The sequence below is a fragment of the Sinocyclocheilus grahami genome, unplaced genomic scaffold, assembly GCF_001515645.1.
Source record: "Sinocyclocheilus grahami isolate Dianchi unplaced genomic scaffold, SAMN03320097.WGS_v1.1 scaffold974.1, whole genome shotgun sequence".
Taxonomy (NCBI): domain Eukaryota; kingdom Metazoa; phylum Chordata; class Actinopteri; order Cypriniformes; family Cyprinidae; genus Sinocyclocheilus; species Sinocyclocheilus grahami.
The window spans coordinates 210,562-228,330 of NW_015506153.1; the positions used below are offsets into that span (position 1 = coordinate 210,562).

At 36.1% G+C, this 17,769-nt stretch overlaps 1 protein-coding gene across 1 annotated transcript; it reads right to left on the reverse strand.

The window, feature by feature from the left end:
* Positions 1–1,336: 1,336 nt before the first annotated feature.
* Positions 1,337–16,785, reverse strand: wdr75 (WD repeat domain 75). Its single transcript, XM_016250213.1, has 21 exons — positions 16,749–16,785; positions 16,453–16,595; positions 15,939–16,004; positions 15,753–15,852; positions 13,933–14,057; positions 11,410–11,480; positions 9,396–9,512; positions 9,217–9,305; positions 8,947–9,105; positions 8,394–8,453; positions 8,189–8,304; positions 7,753–7,928; positions 6,754–6,905; positions 6,449–6,629; positions 4,164–4,258; positions 3,543–3,638; positions 3,227–3,396; positions 2,686–2,745; positions 2,455–2,598; positions 2,170–2,276; positions 1,337–2,008 (listed from the first exon to the last, which is right to left on the reverse strand). The coding sequence occupies exons 1-21, from the start codon at positions 16,783–16,785 to the stop codon at positions 1,792–1,794; spliced, it is 2,481 nt and encodes an 826-aa protein (XP_016105699.1). The 3' UTR covers positions 1,337–1,791.
* Between the last annotated feature and the right edge of the window lie 984 nt (positions 16,786–17,769).

The following is a 17,769-nucleotide window of genomic DNA, read 5'->3' on the forward strand; positions in this document are numbered from 1 at the left end:
AGAATGTACATTATTTTTTATGGGAGCATACTCCTGTTGTGTGGTATACTTGCGATAATTGTGGTTCACACAACACTGCAGGGGGAATATACAACTCAAGACTTGTACCGTATCACACTTCAACCGAAATAAACAGATTTGTACCCAAATGCAATGTTTGAGTGATTTGAAATAAGTAGAGAGATGATTTCAAGAGGTCGACTGTGAACCGGGAGGAGCTGGAACACATCCAGCGACAATAGGACAGGGTCACATTCCTCAGAAGGGTTTGCTGGTAATTTTCTCTAAAAGGCCCTTTCAGACTTTTTTGGTTAATGCGCCAACTAAAAGAGTTCATCTTGGCTTGCATGAGAAGCAAAGACAAAGAACAACCTGATTACATGCCAGTGACATTGTTTACCATGTCTGTAGATTACATTAGTACACAGAAAGAGAATAACAACTGAATTAAAGTAACTGAGATGTTACCACTAGAAAACTATATATGGGTCAAAGACATTAAGATGTCCACATCAAAATAAATTTTCAAAAGTGATTTTATGTCCATAGAAAGCACATTAAATGTAAGTAAAGTGTCTCCTTTTAAGGTTTCAAATAAGTTTTTGGAGAATAAAATGTCAAAATTTGGTTGAAATAATGTTACATTGTCATTCAGTGTAACACAATATTTATGTAAAAATTCAAACAACATGCTTATTCTGACGTGTACATAAAATATATAAAAGGTATAAGGGAGCATATATTAAATTTGATTGTGTTTTAAAGGAGCAAAAAATTCTTACCGACAAATGGGCAAAACCTAGGATAGTGGCAAATTTTAAAATTACAACTAATTAGTATTTGGGGTGAAAGTAATTAGTTTTTTAATATGTCATAAATTGATTTTTGTTGTAAATATGCCTGACAAGATTGTTACACTGAATGACATTTTAGTGGGTCTCTTCTGTAAATCAGGGAAAAATTATATTTATTTTTTGCTCAGAAAAACAAAAATAAAATTGCAATTAAATTAAAAACTTTTTATTTTTGGGGTTATTATTAAGCAGTATTACACTTATTGTTTTTATGCTTAAACCCTTTTTCGTCTTTGACCTATATAAAAACTATATATATATATATATATATATAGTATTATGAAGATAAATTTAAGACTTTTTAAAACCAAGTAACTTTTACTGTACCTTTGGATCACACAGCAAAAAGCTGATGTTATTCCTCAGTAATTTTGTCTAGTTTTCCAGTGCAATCTGTATACATTGACTTGAGAAACAAAATGACAAGTCGTCTTGTTTTATGAGACATTGTAAAAAAAAAAAAAGAGTTTAAATAATTGCCAACGGTCTCAGAAAAATCAACTTAATTCAACAGGAAAACAAGCTTACATACCCCATTGACAGATATTTGATCTTGCTTTAAGCATGAAGTTATTTTCTTCAGTTTCTCAGAAAACAAGACTTCATATGTTCACTTTGCCTCTTAAGTAAATGTATCCCGATTCAAGGGTGTTTATATACTTTAATTGAATAACTTAACATTAAAATGCACAAATATACTGAAATAAATTCAACGTCACAGTACATTGTTCAAAAAGTTCTTTATAAATTATTGTTGATGCAAATGGGATGAACATTTTACTACCATTCAGAGTTACAAAATAACATTGCTGTCCTTGTTGTTCCAAATGGAATCACTTATCAAAGCAATAATGGGATGCTGCAGTCCGAAAAAACTCATGTCTGGATCTAAAGCAAGAATAAACAAAAACACAAACAGGACTGTGAAATTGCTCCATCATGGTTTGGAGTCAATGAGGCCAGTCATCCAACTAAAGTCAGTCTTTCTGATCCTCTTCAATTCCCTTTCTTGTGCTTTAGAAAGCTTCGGCGTCACCTCATCCACTGAACCCTGAGCTCTGAGCTCCTGCTGACTATCACATGCCTCCATTTCCTCCTCAGAGTGCTCTTCCTCTTTCTCACTGTTCATTTCCTGCTCGGAAGATTCCATTTCCCTGTAAGAGTGCCAGAAAAAGCAAAAGGAAAAAATATAACATTTATGTGCTTGCAGTACAGAGCATCTCAGGTGGGGGAAGGGAAGGGAAACTGAGAAGTAAGCCAGTTAACTCTGGTTAACTTTCAAAGGAAATGTATATTGTGCATGTGAACAAAGAACCTGAGGGGGTCTTTCCGGACTCCAGTGTTGGAGATCAGGAGGGAACTGACTAACATTGAGCACAGGACTGACGCAGCAGGTAGAACATGAGCTGGTGTGTGTAACAACTAAAAAAAAAAAAAAGACATTACAAAAGAATAAACACTTAAATACACACACAAGTATATTTTTTACAGTAAAAACAGTAATATTGCGAAATAGCGGAATTTTCAGCAGCCAGTCTTCAGTGTCGCATGATCTTTCTGAAACATGTAACGAATAGACAGCCTACTTGAAATGACTTACTTCTGTAATGGTAACGGAGCCCTGTGGCTGTTGGGGTTTGTCAGCTGCTGGATGGGACGGTGTGTTGAGTTTCTGCTGCTGCTGTCTGTGTTTGCCCAACAGCAGGTAAAACGGTGTTACAGCAACGCTGTCATCAATGACAAGCTGTACCAAAGACACATGTGAAGTTACTTTGGGGGGGGGTCTTCAAAATTAATGAGAATAAGGATGGTGTAAGAAAGAAAACTGTACCCGTTTACTTGAAGACAACATTCTGTCCTCCTCTGTTGCTGTGCTGAAGGTCAATAAATCCTGAGAATTAAACACAGTATGGACACTATAGCATTAGAACATATTTACAGGATACCCACAGCTCACCAGGACTATGCAGTTGGTTACAATTATTGCTGTTACAAAGACATTTAATCTGTATCTAGCTCATGAAATACATTTAATATGATAATAAAAAAGGTGTATCATTTAATTTATATCTTTTAAATACTTAAAATAAATAAAATTGTATCATTTATTATACATTCAATAATTTTATAATTAAAAATATTTTCTAAAAAAACTTTAACCTAAATTATATAATTTGTAATATAAAAATTATATTAATGTTCATGTCTTTTTCAGGAGTTAAAAACTATATTTTAAAATCAGTCTAGGTTTTCAATTGGTGTAGGAACTAACAAACATTAAAAAAAAACAACACCACCACACAAATGGACTGTCCTACGGTTATGCAATTATGTGTTTTAGGCCATTGTGATTACAAATATCACTGAAATACCATGTTTTGGGTGAGGAAGTACAGTTGAGATCTGTTGAGCCACTGAGAACTTTCGTCACAATTGTTCAATGGCTCTTCTCGAGGCACAAAGACGGCACGATGTATCTTCTCTGAGCACATGTTCTTATGGGTGAACAGAGGCCTCGGCTCGCTAGGTTTGAAAACAAACACTGTATAGAGACCAGAAAACACATTAAAACTAGTTTGTGCATAAGTCTGATACATTAAAGAAACTAATACAGTTTACTTCTAAATGTACTGCTAACCAAAAGAGATTCAGAAAGTGTCAAGAGGCGATGACCTTTCAAACACTTACGGTCTGTATGTTTAGACTGGTATGAAAAAGCAGCCACATTTTCTGACAAGGGGTCCGGCTGCAGCTTGGAAACTTCCACAGATGTGCTCCACTCCACTGTGAATGAAAGAGATTTGACATTAAATAAAACTGACCTTGCAAAACCAAACAGTGAATAAAACCAGACTGTGCTAGCCTAGTTACCCAAGAGATGTTCACCCAAAAATGCTGTTAAGTTCTTAAAAAGAACCAAGAAGCCCATGAAAGTACCATAAAATTGGTCCACAACTGGGTTATTATAATGTGACAGACATATTATAGTTACGTGTTTATGTATTTTCTCCTCATACAGCGACCTTGAGTTTGGGAAAGGCACTTTATAAATAAAACTTAATATGACAGGTTCAGATTCAAAATTAGCATTTTTTTTTTTGAGCTGGACAGTCCATGTTTGCTATGAAATGTTAATGTATGAAAAGCGAAGCTACAGAATACTTTTTTTTTTTTGTGCTCGACTGAAAAAATTAAATCTTATGGCTTGTTTTAAATAACTTGCGGCTGAGTAAATAATGATAATGTTCATTCTTGGGGGAACTGGAAACTGCAAATATGAAATATGAACCAATATTAATGACTACTTACATGCACAAGTGAGGAGATTCCAGCAGCAGAGAAGGTTTCTGGTGGTCGTGGCAATCAAGTATTTGGAGCAGCTTAATCGGCCGAAACAAAGGTCCCTGGTGGATCAAAGTAGCTGCCTTTAGTCAGTTTCACCAATTCTAAGACCACCATGATCAGCAAGACACATGTCAGTTACAGATTTCATCAGATTAGTCTCAGCGAGTGATAATCAGTTGCCTTACTCATAATCAGAAACTGTTATATGACACCAATGAACAGTATCAAAAACATTAGCAATAAATACTCTGAGCTATTATACCTTTATTGAGGTTTACAAAATCACATTTTGTGTGTGTGTTTGATAATATACATCAAACATGGTGCAAAGCCGCCCATGACCTTATGGCTCAACAAATCATTGAAATCAGTGTGAGGATTGGAAATACTGTACAAAACAGAATTAGCACTTGCTGGAGTTCCTAATTACTATAACTACATATCAACATTCCATGCTTCAGAATACAGCAAAATACTATATCTTGTTGTGCTGGTACTTGGACAGGTTTAGGACTGCTGTGGACAGCTCCTAAACTCCCAGACTCCAAAATCTTTTATAATATTCTTCATATATATATATATATTAATATACAAAGCTTCAGATATTCTTAGTTTGCAGCAGTAACAGAAATGAACATGTTCAGTACGTTTAAATTTTTACCTTTTATGGGCATTTTTACCTTTATAAGGCCAATTTTAAACCTAATTAAATGTATGCATCATCTTTTGTGCCAAATTCTTACATTTAATCAATAAATTCAAATGGTAAGACACTATAGGGCTACCAATCAAATGAAATCAGTATCAACAACATTTGTGTTTGCAATGCAGAGGTGGCACAGAAACTGCATCTTAAGTGGCATTTATATGCATTCTCACTGACTGTTTAATGCAGTCTAATTGCAGTCTCTGGGTGTGTTTTTGTGATATACTCAATGTCAAATCGCATATCGTTTAAACAACAATTATGATATTATCGTAGACGATGTATATCGCACACCTCTAATTGCTACTTTTCTAATCAATGCACCAAAGAAAGCTAGGGCAGATGTGAAGATTAAAGTCAATAACTGCTTTAAATTTCAATCAGTTCTTTACACAAAGCTATTATTTATCATTTGCGATATGTTGTACAAAGTCATACAAACCACTTTTGAGTTGCAATTGCACTTTCACTGCAATTGCAAGCAAAAGCAACGAATACATTCTGTTTGTGTTCCACAAAGAAACTTGGATCTTCATGACGGTGAATAGATGACATGCTTTGGTGAACACTTCCTTAAGGACCAATTTACTAGTGCGGTCACAATACTGGAATTTATAACTTCCATAAAATACCTTAAAATATTGATATTCAATAAAAAATTTTTGATAATACAGGGGGGGAAATGGCACACCATTAGAAGCATAATTTAAGGCAATTTTATTTACTTTTGACCATAAATACGTAAAGTATTTTCTTACCAACTGAATCTGAGATTCTTCAGGCCTGATAGTTCTAATACTACTACAAAATTATTTATTATAATAAAAAAATTTATATTTCATAAGTAACTGACACATTGCATTCCCAAATGCATGTTAAACTCAGAGATGGAGTTCACTGCATTCAGTCAACTGAGTCGCTGAAAACACTGGATTGTGATTGCTTAGCTCTAAAACATGCAGCGTAATATACTTAAATTAAAATACACATTTTCTGTCGGAGAGAGAAGGGAGGGTGAGAAAGCTCAATATTGCAGAAGACTGAAACCATTTCAAATATTTCAGTACGGATATTTATCGAAAAAACATTTTTAAAAACACTACACAATTTACTGCTTGTGTTACACAGAGAAGGAACAACCGAGAACAGTTGTTGACAAGGAATGCCATGAATTTTTTATTGTGATGAAACCCAGCTTCATCTAATGAACTTCCTTTTTTCAAACACACAATGTTGAAGCGAAACCGTGTCCCTGATGACCCTGCAGGACTGGGCTTGCGCCCAATTCCTTAGCAGGACCGAATCCCCATTTTTGCCTGGCACCATCTAAATCTTAATTACTAAGTTACTACCATTCAGACTGTGCAGACTGTTTGAAAAGAGTTTAGTGAATGCTAATCCACTGCTCTGAATGGGACACACATCTAAAGACCTCAAGAAACCTGTGCAACCCATTCTAAACGCATCAGAAAGCATTTGGACAAACTGATTTGAAGACAGGGAACATATTCAGTATCCTGAGTGGTAAAACAACATATCCCACCTTACTACTCCAGGTGGTTGGCAGAGGGTGGTGAGCAACTCCCAGGTGTCCGGGCTCCATATGGTAATGACTTCTTGGAAGTTCACCGCCAGGAGAGAGCTATCAGCTGAGAAACTGCAGTTTGTGGGCTTCAGGTTATGGTAGCTGCCCACAAACTCACATGACCAGAAGCTCTGGTCCTCTAAAACACAAATGGAAACGTTGCGGTGAGACAGGTATGTCTGGATTCAGACTCGTGACCTTTGGTGTTTGGCTTCTCAATCCAACACTAACACCTTTGCAAATGTCTGAAGGGTTTGACTCACGTTGTGTGTCTGCGTCAGCACCCTGACACCATGCTTTGAACTGGCCGTCTTCTGCTGTGGTCACCAGCATGGTGGTCTCCTCAGAAGAGCTGAAGCACATGGATATAATCCGATCCGTGTGGGCGGCAGTGATGGTAGTGTTCAGTACGAAACTAATGGGACAGAACAATACACCATTACAGTCCAGAAATAAAGTCTGGTTTAGAAAAATACGAAAATTTGTACATGATCATTCACAAGTTGTCAAATTTTTTTTTTTTACAAATTAAAAGAAATACAGACATTAAAGGCATTAAATGTTACAAAAGATTTCTATTTAAAACAAATGCTGTTCTTTCAAACTTTCTATTCATCAAACAATCCTAAAGGGAAAAAAAGTATCTAGTTTCCACAAAATAATTAAGCAGCACAACTGTTTTCAAGAATGCTTCATAAGCACCAAATCAACATATTAGATTGATTTCTGAAGGACCATGTGACACCGCAGTAATGACTGCTGAAAATTCAGCTTTTCCATCACAAGATTACATTTTAAAATAAGATTTAAATAGAAAACAGCTGTTTTAAATTGTTATAATTTCATAAACCTGCACTAGTCCTCACATTCTAAACTGTGAAGTGTGTTTTTACTTTTACCAATAATTTTTTATTTGAATTTTTATTTAACTGCATATTTATACTCTGGTATTGCTTATGAAGTTATTTTTTTTAATTAAAATTTTAACATTTAAAATTTTTTACTAATAAATGTATGGTTTATGTGATGACATCATGGTTATATAATACGAAATGGTGTGAATATAATTATTTTTAACACTGATGAAGGACCAGTGCCAAAATGTTCGATTGTTCCCCTAACAGTATTAATTAAACGGAAAATGATTTACATTATTTGCATGTGGACCATGAGAAATAGCAAAGGTCGCTGGTCAAAATCCTACATTTCTTGCATGGATCATATATTTGACATTATTCAAATCTGCAATCTAGCATGAATACCTTTGCGTTCTTTCATCGTAAGCCCATAGTTTGAGGACAAATTCAAGATCGGAGGACTTTTGTCCCCTTTCCTCCACTGTAGCAAGCCAATACCCGTTTATGTCAAAGGCAGCCTTCACCACTTCAAACTGATCCAGACCCGCTTCATAAATATATTCTTGCTGCACTATGTCCAGCTGTGAATGCAACAGACAGAATGTTATGCACAAATCATGACGAGCAATGTTTGACATGAAGACGGGCCCACAGATCATGTGATTTCATCTGACACATGTCAGGTGACAAAAGTTTATTACCCATGTTAGCAGAAAATACAAAGATGAACCTAACGCACCATCATGTGATCTAACATTTTCCAGTACATACTTCCCCCAAATGCTTGCTTATTGCAAAGAAATGCTAAGCTTTATCATAGTATTGACTGAGGCAGACTCACATTGTAGAGATGCTTGTCACGCATTAGGGAGTAGAACTGCAGATGACCCGGTTTCCCATTCAACACTAAAGCTTTACTACGCGGGTCAATCATTAGATCAGTCAAAACGGCATCTCCTGAAAGCATTAAAAACATTGGAAGAAATAAACATTTACTGCAATAGTTATGAAATCTGGATGGTTTGTGCAAATGGGACTTTACAAACCTTTAACTAAACCCTGAATTACTCCACACACTTTGAAGCTGCTCTCGATAACTGTGATCTCTGAGGAGGAAGAGAAGGCAAATGACAAACCAGAAAGCAGTCCGAAATGACGCCATAGTGAAATATGCGGGTAAAGACCAACTAAGGTTGAATCTCACAAATATACATATCATAATTAATCCACAAAACAACAGTATGACAATATAAATTCCAATCTGCATGAAGAAAGTGAAGCCATTAAGGTTTAGTTTATAAAACTTTTAGTTTAAAGTTTAGGTATGGGGAAGGATTAAGGGATCTAAAATATGGCCATAATGTAACAAATTCCATAATGTATAATTACTTCACAAATTTAAATTTTAACATTACAATAATGAGCATGAGATTTTCGGCGTTCGCATTAAGATGTGCGGTGCATGAGAATAATGTAAAAAAAATAAAAATAAATCTTAATTTGTCTCAAAAAATAGACCGTTTTTTTATACAAAATAAAATTTATTTTAGCTTCATTTTGGAGGGAAATCCCATATTGACCACAAAGCTGAAGACTTACTGTTGTCTGAATGAGAGGTGCAAAACAGCTGCCCATCAGATGATGTTGACACATGCAAAATGGATCCTCCAAGACGGGGCAGGAACTCTTTTCTGTTGCCTGCCCCATACTGCCACTGGACAAGCACTGACTCAATGCCTCCACTCAACAGATTAGTGCCTGCAGAGACAATAACAGTCAGGCTTTCTCAGATGGGGACTGTAACATACATTTGACACAGAGGATGAAGTGAAAAAGTGTGAAACACACCTACGCCTCAGTACAACCCACCTTCTGGAGTAAAACACAAAGTGTTCACAGCATTGTGATGCCAGTGCTGGGTAGAATATGTGTACTCTTTTGTGTGAATGAAGTTTCTCCTGTAGCAAAAACAAAGTTGATTTAAACCTCCAATTCTGATCACGTGACCTGCATATGAACTTAAACTGGATGGTGAACTCTGGCCTTACCAGAGGCGGATCTTTCCGTCTTCATGACCGGTGGCAATGCAGTCGTCTGCTGGGTGACAGGCTATGCATGTGAATGCGTTTTTGGCTCCTTTCTTATCTGTGGCTTTTAGGGAAAAACTACAAAGAGAAAAGAAAAAAAAAAAAAATTAAAAAAAACAAAAAAAAACAAAAGGAGTAGACATTTTAGGAAATACTTCACCCAGAAATAAAAATGGTCATTAACATTCATGATTCAATGACTGACTTCCATTTAGCATAACAGGAACATTTTTATTGAACATTTTATTAATGAAAACAAATAAGGATGGGTGCTGTTAAAACTCTTTTTAGTAAAAAAAAAAATAATAATTACAGATATTACTTTTATAACTGGTACAGATAGATTTTGTTTTTAATGTTTAAGTATCCAATAACCACTACATTGTACCAAACTGATTTTTTTTAATAATTTTATTTTTGCTATTTGACAATTAAATTACAACAGAAACACAATATAAATTATATTTCATTATTAATAATAATCTTTGTCATTTTTTTTATTTCAGGATACATCTAATCGTTAAGACATTTCTCACTTGATTAATGATTGTTGATTAACCACCAAAATTACACACTATCACAAATATCCATCGTATACCCAGTGAAACACTACAGAAATTGAAACCACGTGATCAAATAAATGAAAAAAATATTATTTCTCTTGTGACAGTTAGTTAGCATTATGATAATGAAAATGTGAATTTTGTGTTTCTTGTTTTGTTTTTTTACATTAAGGTAATGACGTGGGGGATGAGTGAAAACGTCAAAATGCAAAAAAAAAATATATATATATATTTTCTAAAATACATGTTTATTTGTATTAATAGAAAACTCTTGTTAGCTGTTATTCTTTAAAGGGACATTGGGTGCAAAATTCACCTTTACATGGTGTTTGTATATAAACACAACTGCCCTACAATGATAAAAATCCATTAACTCATTCTTTTTAATCCCCAAAAAACCTACAGTCTCAATTATCAAGCCGGTTTGATTTTCTGAGCAGGATGGCGTCATACTGCTCAGACCCCGCCCACAACCACTGACAGACTGTCCTGTATTAGCATATCTCAGCCCTCAGCCAGTTGTACACTGTCCTCCATTCTCTCTGCACTCGAGCAGCTGTAGCGACAACAATGTCTCGTATGCAATGCAGGTGTTTTGTAGTTGCATGCAAATGTGAACATAAGGCCGGATTCACACAGCAAGCATCAGCAGCCGCTGCTGTGACGCTATACAAACGCCTCCAGTGTGAATAATCTCGCGAGTCTGCAGCGACGATGAAGTCACGCTTAAGTGAAGCTCAAGCTTGCGGTGTGAAACAGGAGTCTTTATGTTCTCCCGACATCAGAGCCACTGAGGGCGCAGTGTTTTAATTTTGTTTTTGATGGTAACGCACCACCAAATATGCAAAAAACGTAAGAAAGCAGTGAGGTGAGCAGTAACTCATTATCATTTAAAAAGACATGAACCGAAACGGGTTGCTGTGAACAGAGCTGTTTTTGACAAGGTAAAAAGGGTGTTGTTTTACACAACCAATGAGGAATTTTAACTAAAGTATGTTGCAGACATTTCACAAAGACCCTAAAGAATCATACCAACTTGTGGAAATTGGGCATCCGATGTCCCCTTTAAAAAGCACTCAAATTATGCCATTTATTAGTAGACCAATAACCAAATTACTTGAAGTGTAAATACTGCTCATACCTTTTGAGATCAACAAAAAAAGTCATGTTTTTTAAATGACTAAGTAAATGAAAATCTTCATTTTGAGGCGAACTATAAGGTGGTGTTGTCTCAACTTATTTGTTTTTACAAAAAAAGAAAAAAAAAATAGAAAAACCAACAGTAAGGCAAAGCCCAAAAAAAGCTACATGACACGTGTCTTGCTCTGAGGCCAGTAAATAAGCAGTGCGGTTGGACACGTTCCTACATGTTCTGACCTTAAAAAGGCTATTTAGGATACAGTGGTTATTACCTGTATGTCTTCTGTTTCCTGAAGAAATAAACATTTAGTTGGAGATGCCTGGCAAACGCTATGTATTGCCCCTGAAAATACAATACAGAAAACACAATGTTAAGAAATGACTTTTTCTCTCGAGCTAACTGTAAGGCTGCTGGTTCAATGTCTTGAGCTTGAAGAAACATACAGGTCTTTCTTATTTCCCACAACCACAAATAGGTTCAGAAGTGATGATGTGTAATGGGTGTACCAAAAAAAACAGTAAAGGTGCAACAGGGCTGCATACGGCACTCGGCCTACAAAAATAACATCGGCATGTGCCACACTAATTAACCTAACGGGGTCCAAACCATGTTTCCTAAACCACCTAAACACTTACACGGGCAATGACTGTGCAGGAAGACAAATTTATCCATCATAACCTGAGCAGGTATGACATAGTGTTCAACAATCTTCCCACAGCCAGACATAAACTAACACTTAAAATTAAACATAAAAAAAAACAGGCATGCAAGTTGGATTTCAGGACCTCTTTGGTATGGAGATATTAATACAGATTTTTCCAAGTAGTCTATATTATTGATAACTGTAGACTTTATTTAAAATATCTTGCCTCATTATAATTTCTGCCTGAGTCTTCATAGAAATATCCAATATTGGTCGATCCTGAATATTTTATTGTGCATGCCTATTTCCTACATTCCACACTTAGATTAACATTGATGCCATCTAATATTCACATTTAAAAACAATAATAATTTAATACTGTAAAATGTAGTCTTTAACAGACCTCAACGTGAATATCCATATACATTAAGACCAAAAATGATGTTGTGATTTTTAAATTCGCTTGTAGTATTCAAAATGATTAAATTACGTTTTTTTTTTTAGACAAAATAGTATAACATTTTAAAATTGCCCATGACATAAAAATAATTACCGGCTTATCTGTATCAGCCAGAAACGTAAGCTATTATTTAGATAATGTTGAAATTAAGTGTTACTTTTTGTGTTATGTTCAAGCGGCAACCTCCCGCTCTCTCTCGTGAAGCCAACACGGAAGTGACTTAAACTGTAATTCATCAACTGGCCGCTAGAGGCTGACTGCAAAAGGGAGTCAATCCCATAGACTCCCCATGTTAAAATGCCCAACTTTACAGCAGAAAAAACATGTTTACAGCCTGGTTCAAAAAAAGATTTTGGTCTATATAGCTAATTTTGCCCTTCATGACAATGGTGAGGGGGGGTGAATTTTTTTTATAACTCATCCGTTTAAATTATATTAAGCCTTAAAGTTCTGCATAATTAAAGGCGTGGCCACTTGAGTGACAGGTGGATTGCCACTGCTGTCACTGGCGTCAGGTGGGCGTGGTTTCACCAACCAGCTCCCACATCTTTGCCCATTTTCGATTATCCGGGAGTGACGCGCTGCCAAGATGGCGACGGCCGCTCCGCCCACTTGAGCTTTTGAGCTTCAAAAACACTCTTCGGAAATCTACGGGTGACGTCACGGACACTACTTCCATGTTTTTATGCAGTCTATGGTTGTGTTTTATGCTCAATATTAAAATAAGAGGATATCTATTAGTGCTTAAATGGGTTATATGATGCTTTTTTAAAGATCATTATTTTGTGTATTTGGTGTAACAGAATATGTTGACATGCTTTAATGTTCAAAAAACACATTATTTTTCAAATACTGTACATTATTGTAGGTCCTCTATGCCCCGCCTCTCTCAAACGCTTCGTTTTCTACAAAGTCCCTCCTTCCGACAAGCGCAGTCTGCTCTGATTGGCCAGCTGACCCAGTGCATTGTGATTGGCCGAACACCGCAAGCACTCGTCGGAAATGTAACGCCCCTTACCATAATCACGAGCTTCATCTTTCAAAATAAATGTAAAGACAGTAAATAATGTCATTAGTTTTACCATCAGCTATTATGTTGGGATTTACATGTACAGCGAAGTTTCAGCTACACAAAGTATGTGAATGGAGTGTATAGTTTATTTGTACAATTTTTTTATTTTTTTTTTGTGAATTCAAATGAAATAAGTCTACAGTACTCATGCCTATTGGTTTCTAAACATCTTAACACCAACTTGTTGGGTTTTAGAGTATAATACACTTGTATTATTGCATTATAACGTGATCTGTTCCAAGTCGTAACCGTGTCTTTGTATTGATATTATTATCAGATTTGTCACATTAACAGATTTTTTTTTTTCAAAGAAAACACATAGAAAAGGACCTACACTTTGGAAAAGAGTAACATCAGCCATGTTTATAAATGCCAAATTTGTTCAGGATGGCTTGTTTTTCCTGAATCCATGGAAAAGTGACGTGCCCTATGTTTAAACATTCTGTGCCTGTAAAGCCTATCGATGTAAAGTAGATATTAAAAATTTGATCATCTAGTCTTGGACTAAAAAGCGTTGTAGACAGATACCTCGATGATTTCAAGACATCCACCAACAGACAAATCATAAAAAAAAGAATGTAATAACCACACTAAAAGAAAGTGCTGAGTGAGCTCTTACTTCTCTACCGAAGGCCGTGCAGCTGGGGTTTGGGCTGATACGACTGGAAACAGCAGACAGCTCTTTGGCTTCCACCTCCTGTTCTGCTGACTTGGGCAGATGTACAGCAACCAACTGAAAACACTCTGGACATGCAGACACACAAAGCATTCATTTCTATTAATATTGTATTTTTTGCAGAAACATTTGAGCACTTCTGTCTTCATTGTCAATGTGCTTTCTGAATGGTTTAAATGTCTGAAATAAGGTCTGAGGTAATCACAAACTCAAGATATTTTCCCATTTTATCCTAACACCTCCTTGAAGCTTTTACTTATCTTGAAAAAGGTGATTGCTAACAAGTGGCTGAATGGAATTTGTCGGAATTTTCAGGTAAAATGTTTGAAAATAAAGACAAAGAGTTGTTGGACGTTTAATGGTGCTGACGCTTAAATAACAAGACCGTAGTATAGTTCGTTTACCACCTACAGTACGTCTAGCTTTTTACCTCATTTAGGCCTCAAGATTTATAAAAGGTGATTATTTTGATGAATAAAATGATTGTTTGGTATATTGTGACAATTTTAGATTTATCTACCGCATGTAAAAAAACTAAGCAAACTGTGGTTGGTCACTTTACATGTGGCAGTCAGGTGGTCTATGTGGGCAGTTCTTAACAAAAAATAAGCTTCGGTGGACCAGAATTAAAGGGTTAGTTCACCCAAAAATAAAAAATTAGGCTGCGTTTTACTCACCCCCGATGCATCCTAGGTGTATAAGACTTTCTTCTTTCAGACGAATCCAGTTGGAGTTATATTAAAAATGGTCTTTGATCTTTCAAGCTCTATCGTTGCACTCAGCGGGTGTTGCATTGCTTCTGTCCAAAAGACGTGAAATAAAAAGCACCTTTCCATAAAAAAAAGTATCTCACACGGCTTCGGGGGGTGAACAAAGGCCTCCTGTAGTGAATCGATGAGTTTTTGTAAGAAAAATATCCATATTCAAAACGTAATAATCCCTAGCTTGCGCCAGCAGTTGTACACAGAAGCAGTTCCGGGAGCATGACGTATGAGGTCAGCGTTGCGCATGCGCCGGTGAATCTCGTGAAAACCAATGTTTGTTAACAGGATCGAAAGAAGCAAAGTTTCCTTACTTTAGCAAAGGAAAACAAGTCTCCTCTTGGCTTATATCGAAATCCTCCAACATTCTTCTTTACAAATCCTCGTTTTGTACTTCGAATTAGTGACCGTTGTTTTGTTTCGATCTCTCCTCGTGCGTCACTTCTGAGAGGCGCAAAGCTGACCTCATACGTAATTCCCCCGGAACTGCTTCCGCAAGCTAGATTCAAGTGATTATTACGTTTTGAATATGGATATTTTTCTTACAAAAACACATCGATTCGCTACAGGAGGCCTTTGTTAACCCCTGGAGCCATGTGAGACACTTTTTTTTTTGTGGAAGGGAGCTTTTTAGTTCACATCTTTTGGACAGAAGCAATGCAACACCCGCTGAGTGCAACGATAGAGCTTGAAAGATCAAAGACCATTTTTAATATAACTCCGACTGGATTCGTCTGAAAGAAGAAAGTCATATACACCTAGGATGGATCGGGGGTGCGTAAAACACAGCCTAATTTTAATTTTTGGGTGAACTAACCCTTTAAGCCTGGCTATGCTCAATATTAATATTGTTAGAAAATATGTATTAACATTTCTCCTTTCAGAAAAATGAGTCAGAAATTGAGTTTCCTACTGTATTGGTGAAGAGTGCCTGATCCTAATCACTGCATCACAATGATGTGGCAGGAATCTATATGACTACATTAGAACTGAAATACATACCATTTTTGGAATCTGTATCCATGGCAATATGAAGAAAAACGATTCCATCATGTTTCTCGGACACATATATTGCAAACAAAGGGTATCCAATGATAAATGTCTGAAAAAATAAAAATAAAACAACATGAAAGGAATGAAAATATTTACTGCAACAGTGGCCTTGGCTTTACTCAACACCAACTGTACCTTGATAAGGATGCCGTCAATGAAGTCCCATAACTTAACAGTGCCATCTGCTGAGCAAGAGTAAACCTGCATGCAGAATGCATAAACAGGTTATAGAATACATTTAGCTGTTGAAGTAACAGTAAGTCATCCAAAATAAATCTGACAAGGAGATCAGGAGGTTTATTTTGGAATAAAGACTTTGTCCTTAAAATAAACGGTTAGCTTAGTGAAATTCTTTAAAAAACAAAATGATTATAAGACATTTTTCTGTTATAACAAAGTGCACCTCAAATACCACAACATCAGGAATATGCAAATAATTTCAATTTTAATTTAATGTTGACTTTAAAGAAACCTCAGACAGAATCCAAACATGTGTGAATATTGATTTAAATGGATAAAAACTACAAAACACACCTACATAAGCTGGTTAAGAATTCATTGGAATGCTGACTGACAAAAGGGACACAATCAAAACTGATCAACTATCTCACACTTTCTATACAAGTGAACTCAAGTGATGCACACAGACCTGCAGGTGATTGGCACGATTCAAGGCGATGCCTGTCACTTGGTTGGTGTGGCCCTGCAGACTATGGAGCCACTCTTCTGTGCGTGTGCTATAGACCTTCACTGAATCCCCAGAAGTGCACAAAACAAACCTGCATGAGACAACTTTAAATGTAAGTGATACAGACAATGCCTTTGCACTTTATACCAGCCATTCACAGACCATAGGTCACCGAAAAAAATTATTTGTTCCGTGAATTCAAACAGACACAGTACACACAAATGATCAAAAACTCACACGTTATTTAGTCGTCTCACCATAAACAGATTTGAATGTCTTAATTACTAAAACCATGAGTTAATTGTGATTCTTTTAATCCTTTGGCAGCCTCAACATTTAAAATAAATAAACAAATACATAAATACTAGGGATGCACGATCCGATATTCATATCGGGTATCGGCTCCGATAGTGCCATTTTTCTCGGATCAGAGAGAGCCGATCTAAATCCGAGATTTATTTTTTCGATTGTGCGAATTATTCTGTGTTACTTCTTAAGCCATACGATAGCTTAATGTGAGCTACATATGAATATTTAAGTCCTTACATTAAAGTTCACACAAACTCTTTTCTCCGCTGTGGATGTCAGTCATTCGTTCAGCCTTTAAACGCTGGTCGCGTTCGGTTACAGCAGTCAGCTCGGTAAAGCTCTCTCCAAGATCATTCTGTGTTCCCATTATACTTGATTTGTAAATACACGTCTATGATTTTGCAAAAAGGACTTTATCTTCTTGTCTGTGAGAACAAAACACGGGTGTAGAAAAGACTATAAATAGTTTTTAGCGTGCACAGTAACTGAAATTCAAAACTGTTAAAAGAAAGGCTCAATAACTGCTGCACAGATATAATACACTACGCATCAATTTCTCTTCACTTTGTGCTTTGAAGTTTTTAACACGAAGCGCTTAATGTGCGCACATTGTAAGAGCTTCGTGCTCATAGACTGTCAACCCTCTACATTGCTTCGTCTGTAGTGAAAATAATCTAACGATGCACAGCGTCCTCATGCGGCCGGGCGTTTAGTCACTGCAAGAACACGGTTTAGTTATTATAGTTAAAGTCCCCCTGTAGTCAAAAATGTTATCCTTTAAAACTCCTCTTTGATCATCAAAACGACCTATTTAAATGTTTTTTTCTTGTGAAAATAAATTTCTCATGCCTTAAAATCAGAGGCATTTACTTGAGTATTGTACTTAAGTACACTTTTTGAGTATCTGTACTTTACTTGAGTATTATTTTTTCTGGGAACTTATGACTTTAACTTCACTACATTTGAAAG

What these genes read in the sequence shown, in the direction of transcription:
- wdr75 (XM_016250213.1), bottom strand. Translation starts at nt 16,785, where the DNA reads ATGGTTTTAGTAATTAAGACATTCAAATCTGTTTATG. An exon ending in CAACCACCTGGAGTAGTAAG is followed by an intron (nt 4,259 to 6,448) that starts GTGGGATATGTT and finishes TTGATCCACCAG; the next exon opens with GGACCTTTGTTTCGGCCGAT. An exon ending in GTCCGGAAAGACCCCCTCAG is followed by an intron (nt 2,009 to 2,169) that starts GTTCTTTGTTCA and finishes GCACTCTTACAG; the next exon opens with GGAAATGGAATCTTCCGAGC.